The following is a 17737-nucleotide window of genomic DNA, read 5'->3' on the forward strand; positions in this document are numbered from 1 at the left end:
TTAACTTCTTGGGCCATCTTCAAATTGCACTAACTTTATACAAAGAAATGAGACTGTAATTTCGCGACTTCAACCAATCAACCTCAACTAAGTAATTTGGTCAGAAATTGACCTTTTTTAAAAAATTTTATGCTATTAGTTTTAAAAGACTACATTGATATTACAGACAACGGATCGGGTATTTTCGGGTACTCGATCCGATCGAACCGTAATAAAACGGATTTAGGTAGTTATAATTGGATTTGGATCGGGTTCAGATTTTAAAAATAATACCCATTGCGGGTTCGGATCGGATTTGAGTTTTATATATAGGGTACCCACTACCCGAAACCGTTTATATAAATAATTAATTTAATATAAAAAATATATTTTATAATAATATTTATAAATTTTTTTATATATTTTTATTTAAAAATTTAAATTTAAATATTCTTTAAAAATATTAAATTTTTTAAATAAAAATTATTAATGAAAAATATTTTTTTATATAAATTATTAATTAAAATATATAAAATTAAACGAATTCGAATTTTATTCAGATAATAATAATCGGATTTGGGACGAATTCAGATAATTTAAATTAATTTTTAATTAAATTTAAAACGGATTCAGATATTACTAAATCCAATTCGAATTCGGATTCCAGTAGCTTAATTTTTGCGGGTAACCTACTCGATTATATCCTAATTTGCACGTAACTAATCAAGTGCACACAACCACACGGTGTAAACTGGTCAACTCACACGAGACGACAAAAAATTAAAGACATGTCATTTTCATCTGCGGAAGCCTTATTGTTGGTGATCATGGTCTCTTCCTTTTCTCCCATTTACCACCGTCTGTCCATGAGAATCACACACTTGAGTCTTTATCTTGCACCCGAATCTCCTCGTCAGGGAACTTCCCCATCCACGTGGGCCCTCTTTATCAATTTTCTGGATCACTTTCTTCATTGTCGAACATTCCTTTTCCAGTTGATGCACCCGCGTCCTCATACTATCCATATCTAGTCGCAGCACCTGATTCGCCCTCACTGCTGTCCTCCAAGGACTTCTGCTTTCCTCTGCCTCCCCTGCTCCTGCTGCCACTGCCGGTATTGTTCCCTCCTCTACCCCTTCTTGTTCCCGTCTTAGAACCGACGGTCTCGCAGAATTCTGCGGCGTTGCATTTGCCGCGATTAATTTTCCGGCGATTGCGTGTCGGAGTTGTAATTGTTCGAAAAACAAAACTTGAACTACCGCCCGCAGCGGAAGCCGCTCGTTTTGTGCAGCGTGCGTGCATGCCTCCAATGTTAGCTTTTGGCAGTCCATCACTCTACATATCTTCTCCTTCTCTGCCTGTGATATCCATGGATGCGCCTTTAACACAGAGAGAGTTAGGAGATCGAAGGATAAAAACAAAAAAAAAAAAAGAAAATCAAAATCTGTTACGTCAATTGTTAGTTACCTTGATATAGATGTCGACGGCTCTGTAGAGACCGTCGTGGAAAAGCCTAGCTTGCTCCGGTAAAACGATTGCCAGATTGTAGAATCTATCAGGTTTCAGGTTCGCATCTGAAGCAATTTCAGCCAGATAACCATCGATTAATTTTCCGACGAGTATCAAACACGACGATATCACATTGTGATCACCATCCTCCTCCGCTTCAATTCCAGATGCATTTCTTTCTTCCAGTCCATCCAGGCAGTAGATTAAGATTCTCTCCAAGCAATCTACATCGTATAAATTCTCGTCAAGTTTTGAATAGCTAGGAATCAATAGCTCATCAAGAGTAGCATGCTCCAGTTGTGAACCAATCTTCTTTTCCAATGCGGAACGACACGATTCGGATGCGTTTAATATGTTCGCAGTTCTTAACAAGCCGAAAAGAAACCTTGTTGTCGTGGAAGATTTGGAGCTTCTCTCCCGTGGAAGATTTGAAATTATGGTCTCTAATATCTCTCTATGCTCGCTCTCTGAGGCTATAGATGAAGACGAAAATGGCTTCCGGTTCAATCTCGATATGCCTGGAATATACTTCTTCGCATAGTAAATTAAGCAGCTCTCTATGATATCTGGGCTAGGATCTCGCGCTCTCATGGCAAGAATCAATTGCTGAAACAAAGGCAAGCTCAAAAGCGACAATGGTTCAAGCCATGAGTCAGCATTTGTACCTCTACCAACAGAGGTGGCAGCGATGGAGGCAGAGACGGCTCCCTTTCTACCCACCGCTGATTCAATCCCATTCCATAAGGCCTGATTGGATGTGGCTCTATTGTCATTAGCTTCATCACTAACCGGCCAACCAAAAGAAGCAGGATCAGCGGAGGAAGCTCTGGAAGCAAAGGAATCGATGCACCGCTGCACAATGCCTAAGGTCTCTGCAAGAGGCATTACTTTCTCGCATGATTTTAATGCTTTTATAGACCCCTTGAGACTCTTGAGCACATATTGAGAAAGAAAACGCTCTGTCTTGGAAATCAAATTGTCTTCAGAATACTCTTCCGTCATCTCAAGAAACTCTCCAGCGCAGCGAAGCGGGGCAACGGTGGAAGAATTGAGGTCGACCTTAACGCCATAGCAGAACTTCGCGGCCATCTCAAAAGTTTCAGAGCCGCCCGGGAAATTCGGAAGCGAAATCTGACTGTGTACTTCCTCGATTTCATCTCCTCCAGGTACACGCTCTTCCCCTTCTGCTTCTCCTATTCCTGCCGTGGATGTTTGTTTTGTCTCTTGCTCAGTTATTAGTTGGTGAAGCTTTCGACTTTTTGACATCAAAGGAAACTGAACCAAACCATCACCAAACAAAAAGAAAGATGAACATATAGATTGGCATTAGGCCTTTGATAGGATTGGACTACAGTGATAGATAGGGTTTTATGGGTATAATTAGCTAGGCTGACCTTGTGGAGATGAAAGCTCATATCTTCCACCTCAATTACAATGTCACTCGGCAACCCAGTAGTGCAAAACCTGCGAGAAAATAATTGAACAAATATAAGACCATAGTTGGTTGATTTTAAGGGGAATATGAACAACGGATAGCTCTAACCAAGCTTGCCCCTTGGAGCTGGGCTTCCCAGCTGCCATTGCCCAGTTCTGGTAAAGAAAATCTGTTCCAGTTTAGACACTTGGTAGAGAGCTAAGCTAGAACCATGAGTACAGAAGCGGGAGTCTTTACGGATGTGATATTTAACTCTTGTTCTGTTGAAAGAAGATAAAACAGATGTGTTTTTTGCTTCCGCTTCTGCTACAGATTTAATCGTTTAAAGAGAATTTTCTTTAGAAATGTAAGCTCCAAACGGACAAATAATATTAGAAAGCTCTAACCCATTTCGAAAAAAAAATATATTAGAAAGCTCCAACAGATTTGGAAAAACTGCATCAACACACTATTTCTTTACCCAAAGTTCCCTTGTCTTTCTACGAAGGAAAAATTATTATCATTGTGTATCATGGAAAAAATTTATTAATTAGTTTAAAAATATACTTAAATATTTTTAAAATTTTATAAAATATATTAATTAATTATTTTATTAATTTTAACTACCAAATATCACAAAAAATATAAAATATTTTTAATATTGATTAATTAATAAAATTCTTATAAAATTAAAAATTTAATTAATTTTTTTTTAAATTATATAAATTAAATAATAAAACACTTAATAATTAATTTTAATAAAATTATTAATTAATAAATTATTTTAAAATATTAAAAATTTATTAATATATTTTTAAAATTAAATAATTAATTAAATAATTAATTTTTTATGACAAAATAATCGCGTCAAATCTCTGGACCACTCCTAATTCCCCGCTCTCTCTCTCTCTCTCAATATACCACTCTCTTTTACAAGAAAGGAAGAATTTCTAGAAGAAAGGAAGAATTTCTGGAAGAATTTCTAGAAGAATTTCATTCCTTTGTTAAATTAAAAAGGTCATCATTACCTTAGGCAAGTTATTGCTTGCTTTTTGCCTAAGTTACGGGATAATTTACTAATTTAAAATTTTACCATATCATACGGGACAAGGCAGCCTTCGCTCAATCAATCCAAGTACAAGTCGACGGTAATGTACTTCATTAATAGAATAGATTTTTAGATCTTGATTGATTCAAATGATTTAATTTTTAAAAAGTAAATTTTTTAAAAGGTAACTTAACTAGATTAGGAAAAATTATTGTCAAGTAAAGAAATGTCTTCAATTTTTTAAAAAATTAATTAAAAATATCAAACAAACAGATTCGATAATAACACTTTCTGAAAACTTAAAGTTATCTAGTTGAATTAATCCCAATCAAATAAAACTATAATTATGAGAGATTAGTCTACCAAGTCAAGTCACTCAATACGTCTATTTATTATATTCTCATTTACTAATTTTTTTATAGTTGAAAATTGAAGTAGGGAACTTCTTTTCCTCTTTAAAAATAGAGGTCTTTCATTAAAAGGGCTGAAATCTAAAAGAAGTACAAATAAAACTCAATTCAAAAGTTTAAAGAATAAGACCATATGATAGAGAACTATTTAGACTCCGTTAGAAGTTTTAATCAATATCGTTTGATTAAAACGAAATAAGAGAAAAATAAACTAAAAGACTAAAAGTTTTATTAAAATTCCTCAAAAATTGAAAAGTGAGTTTCTAATAGCCAATGGAGACTATTTATAATAGATAACAAAACCCTAATATGTAAAATTATGAAAATACCCAAAATATCTAAAAAAATAATTAAAATGTAAAATTGACTCCCTAAACGATAAATTTCCATATCGAACTTAATGACAGGCCTGTGGCTATTGTCACACTTTTGAAAGTCGTGTGTGGGTCTCTATCAGACGTCGATAACAAAAGTTAGATCTGGTCCAAGTCTGCCGTAAAGTTCAAGACTAATTGCTTCATGTCATTCTCTTCCACTTGTAAAGAACTCGACCTCGAGTTGTCATCAGTAGGGTAGTACTGAAATAGATCCACTACGTTAAATGTCTTGGAAATTTTCATCTCATGTGGGTGGTAAAAAACATAGGCATTATGATTAATCTTCTGAATGATCCGGAATGGACCAATCTTCTTGGCATCAAGTTTTTTCTGTCCTCCACCATACTCCTTGTGTAAATACACCATAACTTGATCACCGATACTGAAGGACTTGAAACGCCAATGTTTATCAGCCGTACCTTTATATTTGTCATTGGCTTCTTTAAGGCATTGTTGTACCTGTTTGAAAACATCCACGTGTTACTTTGCCAAGTTGCTTGCTGCAATACTATTGTGAGAACCTGTAGGAAGGGCAATAAGATCAACTGTATGCGCTGGGACTTTTCTGTACATAACAACAAACGGTGATATCTTTGTGGAGCTATGGACAGCACTATTGTAAGCAAATTCTGCTTGGGTAAGAGCAAGATCCCAAACAGTTTTCTTGTTATTGCAGATGCAGCGCATAAGATTGCCAAGCATGCGATTCACCACTTCAGTTTGTCCATCAGTTTGGGGATGTGCAACACTGCTATATCGAAGTTCAGTTCCATAATATTTCCATAAAGTCACCCAGAAGTGAGCTAGAAACTTCACATTTCTGTCAGAACTAATGGTCTTAGGGACACCATATCAGTAAACAATCTCTTAGAAAAACAGTTTTGCTATATGAGAAGTATCATTTGTTTTCTTGCAAAGAATGAAATGCGCCATTTTGGAGAACCTATCAACAACAACAAAAATTGAATCAGATCCACGTTGAGTACGTGGAAGACCAAGAACAAAGTCCATAAATAAGTTCTTCCAAGGATGTGTTGGAATAGGCAGTGGAGTGTATAAGCTTGTATTCTGCGAATGTCCCTTCTAAGTTTGACACACTGGGCACTTCTGAACCATCCGACCTGTATCCCTTTTTAATTGTGGCCAGTAAAAATGCTCCTCTAATCCAGCAATAGTCTTGTCACGCCCTAAATGACCACTCAAAACTCCTCCATGAACCTCCCAAATCAGCTTTTTTTGCAAAGAAGATCGAGGAATGCATAACCTGTTCTCCTTAAAAAGAAAGTCATCATGTATCAAGAACCCATCAGTAGGCTGGTGAGTCTAGACTCCAGCCCATATATCAGCAAAGTCATCATCTGTAGCATACAAATACTTAAAGAATTCAAAACCTACAACCTCTTGATTAACTGTCATCAACAGAGTAGCCCTCCTACTCAAAGCATCTACCACCTTATTACTATGGCCAGCCTTATGTTTGATGACATAATGAAAGGCTCCAAAGTAAGTTGCCCATCGAGCATGCATCTTATTCACATGTTTTTGAGCTTTAAAATGAATCAAAGATTGATGATTTGTGTGAATAATAAACTTTCGCCCTATCAAATACTGCTCATAAGTTTTAACAGCCCGAAATATTGCATATAGCCCCTGCTCATAAGTATACCACTTCTTTCTAGCTTCATTCAGTTTCTCACTAAAGAAGGCAATAGGCCTTTTAGATTGTGACAACACTCCACCAATCCCAACTCCACAAGCATGATATTCAACCTCAAACAGTTTATCAAAATCGGGTAGAGCAAGAATAGAGGCAAAAGTAAGCTTATTTTTAATTTCTTCAAAGCTCTTGTTGGCAGCTTCAGTCCATGCAAATTTATGCACTCTCTCTTTCTTCAAACAATCTGTTATAGGGACAATGATGCTATTGAAATTTCTGATAAACCGTCTATAGAAAGTAGTAAGGTCATGAAAACTGCGAACTTCAAAAATAGTTTTGGGGATGGGCCAATTCTGTATTGCTTCTACCTTCTTCTCATCAACATGTATCCCTTCTGCACTAATAATGAACCCCAGGAACAGAATGCGCTCCGTCATATAAATGCACTTCTTAAGATTAATAACCAGCTCACTTTCTTGCAAGGCTGTCATGACTTGACGGAGATGCTGTAGATGTTCTTCCTCACTGCGACTAAAAATCAAGATGTCATCAAAATAAATAACAATAAATTTGCATAAGAAAGGACGCAAAACCTTATTCATGAATCGCATAAAAGTGCTAGGTGCATTCGTTAAATCAAAGGGTATAACCAGCCACTCATACAAGCCTTCCTTAGTCTTGAAGGCAGTCTTCCATTCATCTCCCTCCTTGATCTGAACTTGGTGATAGCCACTTTTAAGGTCAATTTTAGAAAAGACTTTAGACCCGGATAGCTGATCCAGCATGTCATCCAATCATGGAATAGGAAATTGATATTGAACTGTAATTTTGTTGATGGCCCTGCTATCCACGCACATTCTCCAAGTCCCATCTTTCTTTGGAACTAATAGGGCAGGTACTCTGCAGGGGCTAATGCTCTCCCGAATATGCCCCTTCTTCAGTAATTCTTCCACCTATTCTTGGAGGATTTCACTCTCCTTTGGACTCATCTTGTAATGAGGCAGATTCGATAATTTTGATCTAGGAATGAGATCAATCTGATGTTGGATATCCCACAAAGGTGGAAGCTTAAATGATTCCTCCACTATCTTAGGAAACTCCTTCAACAGCTCTTTGACGGGTGGTGGTAAAGATGGTGCATCCCCCATTGTACCTTTTGCTCTCACCAATAAAGTCAGTATGCATCCAGATTTCTCAACTGCGCCTGATAGCCTCTGCACTCCCGTGGAAACATCAACAACATTCTTCACTTCCACTTTAGAATGTTTAGCAGAACCGGAAGGCAATATAGTAATCTTCTTTTGATTCCACGTGAACATGTATGAATTCTCCTTCCCCTTATGCAAAGCATCAATATCGAATTGCCAAGGGCGACCTAGCAAAATACCACAACAATCCATATCCACAACATCACAATTAACAAGTTCAGTATAAGATTTACCGATCGAGATAGGCACGTTGTAGATTCTGTTGACCTCAATTTTCGGACCTTCCATAATCCATCCGACTTTGTATGGCGAAGGGTACGGCTGTGTAGGCAACTGCAATTTCTCCACCGATTGCTTAACTATCAGATTCTCACAACTGCAGCTATCTATAATTAGCCTGCAAATTGCCTCTCCTACTCGACACTTTGCTTGGAAAATCTTCCTCCTTTACGTCTCATCTTCCTGTTTTGTTGAGCATAAGATTTTCTTCAACACATAGGTGACCTCTCCATCTTCAGTACCAGCAATAGATCCGTCATCGTCATCCACTTCCTCGTCAGTTTCAGCCACTTGCTCAACTATATTGACCTGTCAATGATCAGTATTAACTCCTCTACGTTCTGGACAATTATTTGATCGATGACTAGGTTGTCTGCAGCGGTAACATATGTCTCCCATTGGCTTCTGATAAAGATTAGTTCTGCCTCCTTTGTCTGTTATAGTGGTAACTGCCTTTCCCTTATTGTCTCTTCTTTCTTCCATGGTATTCTAAAGATTGCCAGAATTTACAACCTTAGAAGGCTGCCCGCTATAATTGCCTCTATACTGCTGCGTCCCTGTTGAACTAGAATTTCTGTAATTGAAATTTCGGTTGTATTGCTATCGTGGCTGCCAATCAACACGCTCTTCTGCCCTTTTTGCCATCTCAATAGCGTCTGCCAAGGTGAAAATCGCAGCTACTCCCATCATACAACGAATTTCGTGATTCAGGGCCCTTTGATAATGAGCAACCTGTTGGGCTTCGTTCTCACAGTTTTCACACCTCGCCTGCAACCTCAAAAACTCCTCGGTATATTCATCCACCCTTCGGTTTCCCTATACACAGTCATGATACCGGTTATACAAAACCTGAGCGTGATCGCTAGGCAAGAACCGTTGTTCAAATATCTGCTTCATCAACACCCAGTTTTGTATGGGTTCCAGCCTCTTCCGATAGCGTTCATTTTGAATCGAATTCCACCAGACTATTGTACCCCCTTTTAACTTAGAGGCCACAATCGAAACCTTGCGATCCTCTTCCACATTCATAACCTCGAAAAAACATTCAACCTCTGCCAGCCAATCAAGAACAGATTCCACATCAAGCGAACCAGAAAGGTTTTGAAGGTCTATTTTGATCTTGTAACCTTCCTGATAATTCTGATGGAGATTTGCAGGTACAGGATTGGCAACCACAAGATTGGCGGCCACAGGATTGGCGACTGAGGGGTGTGTGGCTGCAGCGGGTTGGTGGAGTCTTTGCTGCAGGGTCAGCTGTCCGATCATCTCCCTCAATTCTGCCAAAGATGCCTCAATCACAGCAAGTCGTGCCTCTTGGTTATCTACCATGTCGAACTTAGTTCTGATACCAATATGATAAAGGACTATTTAGACTCTGTCAGGAGTTTTAACTAATATTGTTTGGCTAAGACGAAATAAGAGAAAAGATAGGCTAGAAGAATGAAAGTCTTATTGAAATTCCTGAAAGATTGAAAAGTGAGTTTCAAATAGCCAATGGAGGCTATTTATAATAGAAAACAAAACCCTCTCCATTGAATATTACCTTTTGAAACAACTGAATCAATAAAATTTAAAGAAAAATCAACCACAGAAACAGACACATGACTCTTCCACATCAACGAAAGGCCTCCTCCTAATCATTGTCTATTGACTGAGAAGCAACCATCAAAATGTAAAAAACTATGAAAAAATTTCATACAAGAACTAAGAGATTTTGTTTCCATAAAAAATAAAATATCTAGCTTCTAACTAGTAAATAAATCCTTCAATGCATTAATTGTCCGAGGATTGCCGAGTCCTCAACAGTTCCAACACAGGACGATCATTGCTTTCGGCTATCTCGACCTTTGACGGGATGAGTCGCTTCATTGTTGCTTGTCAAATTAACATTCGCAGGGGTGTTATTAGAGGCATCCTGTTAAGAGGAAGAAAAATCTGTAATAACATTATGTTTAGTGTTTCTTGACCTTTTTTTAGCATCATCATTTATTCGGGCTGCAATCTCCTCATCAAAATTATCAAAACTACCTTGTCCCATAGAATTCTTGTCCATGTCCATAATATGGTCCTCAGTCTCTTTATTTATAATGGGTTGACTTTTGCCAAATAAGGAGAAATGCCTATTATGTGCTGCCAAATTAGTGTTCTCAAAATTGCTAGTTAATGCCAATCCTGCCACAAATCCCGGCGGAGTAGAATTGCCGGAATCACGCAGCCACAGACTTGTCGGTCTCTGGTTCCAACGAATAGGTGCTCTGAGGAAATCACCTCAACTAAACTTAATATCTTCTTTCTTCAATCTCAGCCGCAAGTCACAGAAAACCTCTACATGACCCAGTTTTCCACATAGATAGCAAAAAATAGTCAGCTTTTCACATTAAAACTTCAAAGTAAACACAATACTATCATCTCCAATAAACTTCTTCCACCGTTTCAAAAGTTGCCGAATGTCCAAACAAACTTTAACTCTCATAGGGTCCGGTGACATAGCTGAAGCATTTTTCATATCATACTATTTATAGTGGCCAACAAAATCCCCGGCCAATTTAACCAATGTCTCATTATAATAACCAGAAGGGAGGTCTTTAATCAGAACCCAAAAATCAGAATGAGTTAGAGGGATATGGAGAGGATTTTCATTACCTTGTATCTCCTTCCAAACAAGCAGAAATTGATTGTACAACTAAGGGCCCTCATTCCCTATATTTTCAAAATCAACATTATTAAAAAACTGAAACAAATATTTTTTTTGCCTCCAATTCCATAATAGATACCCCCTCTAAAGCATGCCATAAATCTGTCAAAGAGGTCTGCCTATTCTAAAAATTGATTGGATTGTATGCGAGAAACATCCCCACCATACAAAAATCATAAGTGACGATTGGAATATCTCTGTAACTCTTAATAGGAACAACAACATTTTCTTTTTTATCGATATTCAATTGACGCAAATCGTTTTTCATGGAAAAGGTGAAAGAAAGAAGTTAGGTTTAACCAATTTAAAGTCAGAAAGAAGAAGTTAGGTTTAACCAATCTAAAGTCAGAAAATGAAGAAAATAATTTATTGAAGATATTTATAAAATAAATAGATCTAAAATATATAATAAAAAATATATATGTATATATAAATATATTTATTAAATATATATAATTTACATATTTATATTTTAAATTTATAATAAATCAAAATGAAATAAAATTGTTCATAGCATTAATAATTTTAAATAGAAAACAATTTGCTGTATTTGATAAATTATGTTAAAGATAGAAAATGTAATGATTTTTAGGAAATATATTGTAGATGGGTATAATGAATTTTGATATGAAAAATTCAACTCAAAACTAGAATCAATATTGAAATTCTTTTTATCAAAACCGTCATAATCTTTAGTTGAAACATTCTCCATAGGTAAAGCGACAAAAAGATAATGATGATTGGATATTAATGATTTCTTCTTATTTTGGAAGCTAACATATTCTAATCAAATCCAATGGCAATCACATTAGTGCGGAAGTCTCAGCTGGTCCACTAATTTAGTTAATTGGTAATATATAGATGTCATGAGATGAGAGGGGACAAATTTCGAAAATAATTATGCCCTTCAAGATTAAACTCAATTGCCTATACTTAGGATTCATGCAAATAACTTTGTCACATGGGGACATGACCCACATGAAAACAAAAGCCTCCTATTTTTCAATGCATGCTTTTTTAAAAAAAAAAAAAAAAAAAAATCAATCTATTTATAGTATTCCCACCTAGAAATTAATTTTAAAAAAAAAATGCATTATTTTATTTCTCATTTATACCAGCATATCTACCAACCCAGCTTTCCTTCCCCAACATTTATGGCCACTAATTAGGTGATAAGAATGGTATGTGATCATCCATGAACAGCCAAGAGGGTTTGCAATTTTGCATAATTTCATAATGGAAACTTGTTATTTCTTTTGACTGTATAAATACTTGATCAATAATAATAATAGCTAATATATCACAATTCAACTAAAATACTAATTGTTAATTGAATATATATTCCACTGTAGAGAAGGAATAATCTTCCATTGCTAGAAGAAAGAGAATAAATTAAAGATTTGAACTGGGTTGAGTGAGCTATGAAACATCAAACCAAATTGTGGATAAAGAATGGTTATGGTGATGTCAAAAATAGTGGCTGTGGAAACCAAAAAAAAAAAAAAAAAAAAAAAAAAAAAAGAAAAGAAAAGAAACGCCTTCCTTGCCCTACCCCAAGCCAAATTGCATAGAACTGAATCTGACATAATAATCGCTCCTTAATTGAAGTTTACAGATAAGGAGATTATTACTCCACCAGTGGACTAATGGAGCCATTTTGTTTTTACTTCTCCACATAATTTGTTTTAGTATAATTCACTCCAATTAAAATTAAAATTTAAAAATTTATTCATCTCAAAATTTGACTAAAGTACTACTGACTTAAAATCTATTAATATATTTTCATGTTAGACAAAATGCATAAAATTGGTAAATGGCTTTGTACAATTGAGCACAGACAGTTCGGATAGATTCGAGTGTGGTTTATACGCCACTTCAATGCAAAAAAGGAGAACAAATGCCTAAAAGAGACAAAATTTTAAATAAATTCAGGATAATCTTTCCGTTATAGAATGCTGAATGTGGATCACATTAGATGCGGAAATGGCAGATTTCGGTCCCGTTTTGAGTTGATATTGTCAATTAATACGCGTTCCAGATCAATACAGTTTCGATGTTTCAGTTCAAAAATAGTTACGGTTTCAAAATACTTATATTATGATTTTAAGCGATTATGATTATAGTTTAAAGCCATTCTGATCACCATTCAATATCAATTTGAATTTTAAAAAATTATAACAATATTAACATTTTGTACATTAGAATTCATAAATTTATTAAATTTAGATTTATAATATATTATAATAAAAAAATAAAACTAATATAAATTTTAAAAAATAAAAAAAAATAAATTTTAAATCGCTCTGGTTTCAAGCCCTTGTTCAAGAAGAGGAATGAATCAGAATCAGTCCTCTAATTTACAGTTTCGAATTGATTCGATTCAGGAGTTGAAAATAAATTGCCTGATCTGATATTAAATTTAACCAATTTAGTTTCAATCTGGTTAGCTGTTGGACATAAACCGTGGCTAGAAGTAGGTCCCATTGTCTTGGTTCATGAGACTAGGGGCTTACTCTCTCTCTATCTCCAACACCACTGTAGATTTATAGGCACCATTTTCATCTTGCTAGACCTATTACAGCATAAAGTAGCTAGGGGGTAAAAAGCAGGCTGCATAACAACCATGACAAAATTATCCAAAGATTTGAGTTGAAATGAAGCACTATGGCACCCTGCACAAGATAATGAGGGTTTGATTCTTTATTTATAAATCCATACGCTTAGCATTTAGAAAAGTAAAGGAACAGGATTGGTCAATACAACATTGACCGCAGTTACCCACTACATTATTTCTAATTATATCACTGTTCCATAAAGCTAGCCAAGCCTTGACGTATTCATGTATGTGGTGGAGCAAAGTGGTATAAGCACCATCATGACCCTCTAACACAGACCAACATCAATCTTTGAAGATTTTTCAACATCTGCACAAATTTATGTTAACACAATTTTATTTCTTTATGTGATTATGATATAATGTTTATATTATGATTTATGAATAAAAGGTTGGGGGAGGGGAGTATAATAAAAGACAAACAAAATTCTGGATAATGGAATGCATTTAACAACATATTTTAAAAAAGAAATTATTCAATATAATTATTATATATATAATATTTAAATTTTAATTAGTTGTCATAGTGTGACCTACATAAAACTCATCATAATTAATAGGCAGAATAAATCTGTTGTACTTCTAACGATTATTGTGTAAATGATTAGAATAAATGAAATTATAAGGGACTACATTCATTAATTAAATAAATAAATTCTATCAAACATAGACTAATTTGCTAGATTTATTTTTTAAGTAACAAAAACTAAATAGCTGACTTTTAAACATAAATGAACTAATGTATATACTGAATTATACAGAATAAATTATATAAAAAATTATATTATAGTTATTGATTATAATGAATTTTAAATCAGTCGCATATTATGTATTTAACAATGAAAATGTATTTATCATATATGCAATAATTATATGTTACATGAATTCTCTATAATTATATGATGACATTGGAAATGTTAATTTTTTTTTTTTGTTGATCAATGTCAATGTAAAGAAGAAATCATTAAATATTTGGAATGATAGCATATCATACCACCATTCTTTGAAGCAAAGCTGAAGTCTAACCGCAAATATTGATGAGTTTCTAATTTCAACAACTATAATATGACGCACCAACTCTTGTATGCATAACTAATAACACACTCATGCATGACATAATATCAGGATATATTATAAGTTATGTTTGGTAAGAGTGTTTAGTGATAGTTTTTAATGTTTAAAATAAATGGAAAAATTACTATTTAGTTTTTATAATAGGGTAAAATTCATTAGTTAATTTTTTTATTTTGAAAAATATATTAAAATATTTCTAACGTTTTTAAGAGTCTATTAATTAGTCTCTCTATTAATTTTATTTGTTAAATATTTTACTATTCAGTTTCTATAATTTTAAAAAATTTATTAATTAGTACTTAAATTTTTAAAAAGTCTATTAATTAATTTTTTTAATCATGAATATTTTAAATATTTTGCTATATTAAATAACTAAAATTAATGGAGAGACTAATTAGTAGATTTTTTAAAATGTTAAGAATGTTTTAATATATTTTTCACAATAGAGGAACCAACCAGTAAGTTTTGTCATATCATAAGAACTAAATAGTTAATTTTTTTAAATTAAATCAAAACCTATTTTTATTATTTATTGTTTATATTAGTGTTTAAGGTTGAACAAATAATATATTAAAATTCTACTATCCCCTAATGTTTAATGCTTGATACTAATTAATCACATTTTTTTATATTTATATATGTATATATTTTTTACGAATTTACGAGTCTAATTCTTAATATATCAATTCTCAATCATTATCACTTTTTCATATCTTATTATTTTTCGTCATTTTTTATTTTAAAATTAATCAAATTGTTATTATTTACTAAATATTTTGCTTTAAATTAGTTTATATACAACTAATTATTAATAGTCAATTGTCACTAAAATAGTTAGCTGCTATTAGAACTGCTAGTATGCTGAATAGGACCATAAGAAAACTATAGTAATGACCTAACTATAAACGTATGCCATCTTTTTGATGCCTCGAATCTCAAATAGAAATCAAGATTTTCATGCTATATATATATATATATATATATACACATGAGCACACCTGTTGTAGTGGTTGATGTTGAAGTTTTCGGTGGTGGTTGGGTGGTAGGTTTCTTCTCAGTTGGGATAATAACGCCAGGCCACGGCCGGCACATGCAGTGCTTTCCCTTGTCTATGCTGCCATAGATTGTGGCAAGGTGTTTGCCACAACCACTCCATGAATATTTTCCACATTGTTTGCAATCCACTCGAATGCACATGGCTTTTACTTGCTATAAATGGGATGAGGGATTGCGTTCTCTTTTATTATTGGTGCAATGTTTGCTTCACTTCTGCCATTCAGCCTTCGGTAATGTAGCAATCCTTTCACATTGATATTATCGTAAATTAGCCGCCTCAGCTATATGCCAGATCAAACAAGGTTACTTTGCTTTGAAATCATCGTCTGCGTGGCATATGCATACGAGTATGATTCTTTTTTGGAGCCTTGATAACTCCCCAATCCAATGGTTATGGTGTTTCAAAGTTGCCGATTAAAAATCTAAACAGAGTAACGATTCTTTATTTTAAGAGAGAAAATAAAAGACCAATAAATATTGGAATGAATGGTTAGATGCTTTTTTTTTAAATAAAATAAATATTTAATGAAAATACTTTAGGTTTAATGAATTGAATTGATGTAAATAAAATTGAGTCTTACCTAAAAATAAAAAGACCATCAATGTTTGAAATTAAATAAATGTATATTGTCTTTTGTAATACTTTCTAAACTTATATCGGCTAATTTATTAATTTATTCTTACTGTTAATAAATTTTATTTTATAGCACTCATAGAATTAATCTGATAGTAAATGCATTTGAATAAATCTAATAGATTTTATGTTCTACTCTTTCGATCCCTATTTTTTTAAAAAAATTATTTTATTATATAAATTAATTATAAATATATTAAGGGGTTAATAAATAATTTATTAATTTAGAAAGAAAAATGGATTATAATTTGAAACGGATAAAAAAAAAGTTTAATATGAATGGTGCATTATTTTTCTTAATTTTTAATCCAAACACAGGGCTCTGTTTTCATGAGCATAAAAGTTGTTATCATCGTTGTTGCCTTCACCATTATTAGTCATTACAGCACCAAATAGTTATTGTGGGTTTCAGATGATCTCAGTTTCTTTGAGATGCTCAATCAATATAATTACGCTTTTCAAGTTCAAAAGGTGTGAAATTTCAACGCATCTTATTGCATTGCATTCATTTATTACAATAATCATCACAAATTGGTTGGTTTGCCCTAATTAGCTTTATGCCCTCCTGGACCCAACATGGACCATTTTATTAGATGGGCTGTCAATTAACAGTAACACCATATCATCTGCTTTTCCATAGAAATGGATGACCAAGCGCTTGAGCAGGGAAAAGATTATTAAAAAAGTGAGAAAAGAGAACAAATTCTAATCAATTCCTTAGCCTACTTATCCTTTGCACAATTCTTTGCTACCTCCTATTATCGCAAGGGAATTTTTATTAACATTGCTTGCATTTGACTCTCCGAGAGCATATCTGGATAGGGGATCAGCGATCCTATTATTTTACTCTTGCTTATATGAAATATAAAAATGGGCTTAAAGTAGTAATAGTAAATTGTTAACTTATATATTTAAATTGTAATCATAAAATTAATAACTGTTTGAAATACGTTACATCGCTGTTATAGTATAAAATGTTATTTATTTTTTTTTTATAACGAATAAAAATCGTGATTAAAATTATAATTTTATTAAATATAAAATAAATTATATATATATATATATATATATATATATATATATATATATATATATATATATATATAAATTAAATTTTCTTTGCAAAAATTTTAAACTATTACCAAATTATGCCTCGGTCATATTAAGATAATAATTTTATAATAGCTGCTATAATAATATTATATAAACTCTAAAATGTAGTAGTGATTAGGAGTAGGTATTCAATTGGTTCGTTCAAAATTAAACTGAAGCGATAAAATTAAATAACCAAAATGCATATTTAAGAAAATCAAATCGAATTGAAGTAAGAGGAAAATTAAACTGATCCGAATCACTTTGATTTAGTTCAAACTGATTTAATTTCATAATTTTCATTTTTTTAAATTTTTATAGTATTTCATCTTTCAATTAAATTTATTTCAACCATGATTTTTACCTAATAATAACCATTAAGTAACATAAACAATAAAACAAATCGCAAACATCAAATTCAAAATTGTAAAACTCTAACACATACATTCCATCAATTCATATAATTATAAAAGCTATTAAGTTAATCTCCATTATATAAAAAGTTTAGCATACACCATTATATAATCATCACTATCAAATCATATATAAAATAAAAATTTTAGTCTACATCAATGTATAGTCCATTATATATACATACATAGTAATAGAATTTAAAATCCGTTATAAAATATAAATACTACAGCTCAAAGTACAAAGTTCGAATATAAAAGCAATTTCCAAAGCAGCATAA

At 33.1% G+C, this 17737-nt stretch overlaps 1 protein-coding gene and 1 long non-coding RNA gene across 2 annotated transcripts; both read right to left on the reverse strand.

Moving 5' to 3' along the window:
- Nucleotides 1-554: 554 nt before the first annotated feature.
- LOC110627954 (BTB/POZ domain-containing protein At5g66560) lies at nucleotides 555-3331 on the reverse strand. The gene is made up of 4 exons (XM_021774374.2): nucleotides 3032-3331; nucleotides 2883-2952; nucleotides 1447-2763; nucleotides 555-1358 (listed from the first exon to the last, which is right to left on the reverse strand). The coding sequence occupies exons 1-4, from the start codon at nucleotides 3067-3069 to the stop codon at nucleotides 792-794; spliced, it is 1992 nt and encodes a 663-aa protein (XP_021630066.1). The 5' UTR covers nucleotides 3070-3331; the 3' UTR covers nucleotides 555-791.
- Nucleotides 3332-13225: 9894 nt separating this feature from the next.
- On the reverse strand, nucleotides 13226-15528 carry LOC122721348. The gene is made up of 2 exons (XR_006347957.1): nucleotides 15263-15528; nucleotides 13226-13500 (listed from the first exon to the last, which is right to left on the reverse strand). It is a non-coding gene; the product is annotated as an uncharacterized LOC122721348 (long non-coding RNA).
- Between the last annotated feature and the right edge of the window lie 2209 nt (nucleotides 15529-17737).

This window comes from Manihot esculenta, chromosome 12, assembly GCF_001659605.2.
Source record: "Manihot esculenta cultivar AM560-2 chromosome 12, M.esculenta_v8, whole genome shotgun sequence".
Classification (NCBI taxonomy): domain Eukaryota; kingdom Viridiplantae; phylum Streptophyta; class Magnoliopsida; order Malpighiales; family Euphorbiaceae; genus Manihot; species Manihot esculenta.

Excerpts from the sequence above, each read along its gene's own strand:
- LOC110627954 (XM_021774374.2), bottom strand. The coding sequence starts at position 3,069 with ATGGCAGCTGGGAAGCCCAGCTCCAAGGGGCAAGCTTG. Across the intron at positions 2,953-3,031 it reads AGCTCCAAGGGGCAAGCTTG|GTTTTGCACTACTGGGTTGC; the intron begins GTTAGAGCTATC and ends ATTTTCTCGCAG. Across the intron at positions 1,359-1,446 it reads CCGTCGACATCTATATCAAG|GCGCATCCATGGATATCACA; the intron begins GTAACTAACAAT and ends TCTGTGTTAAAG.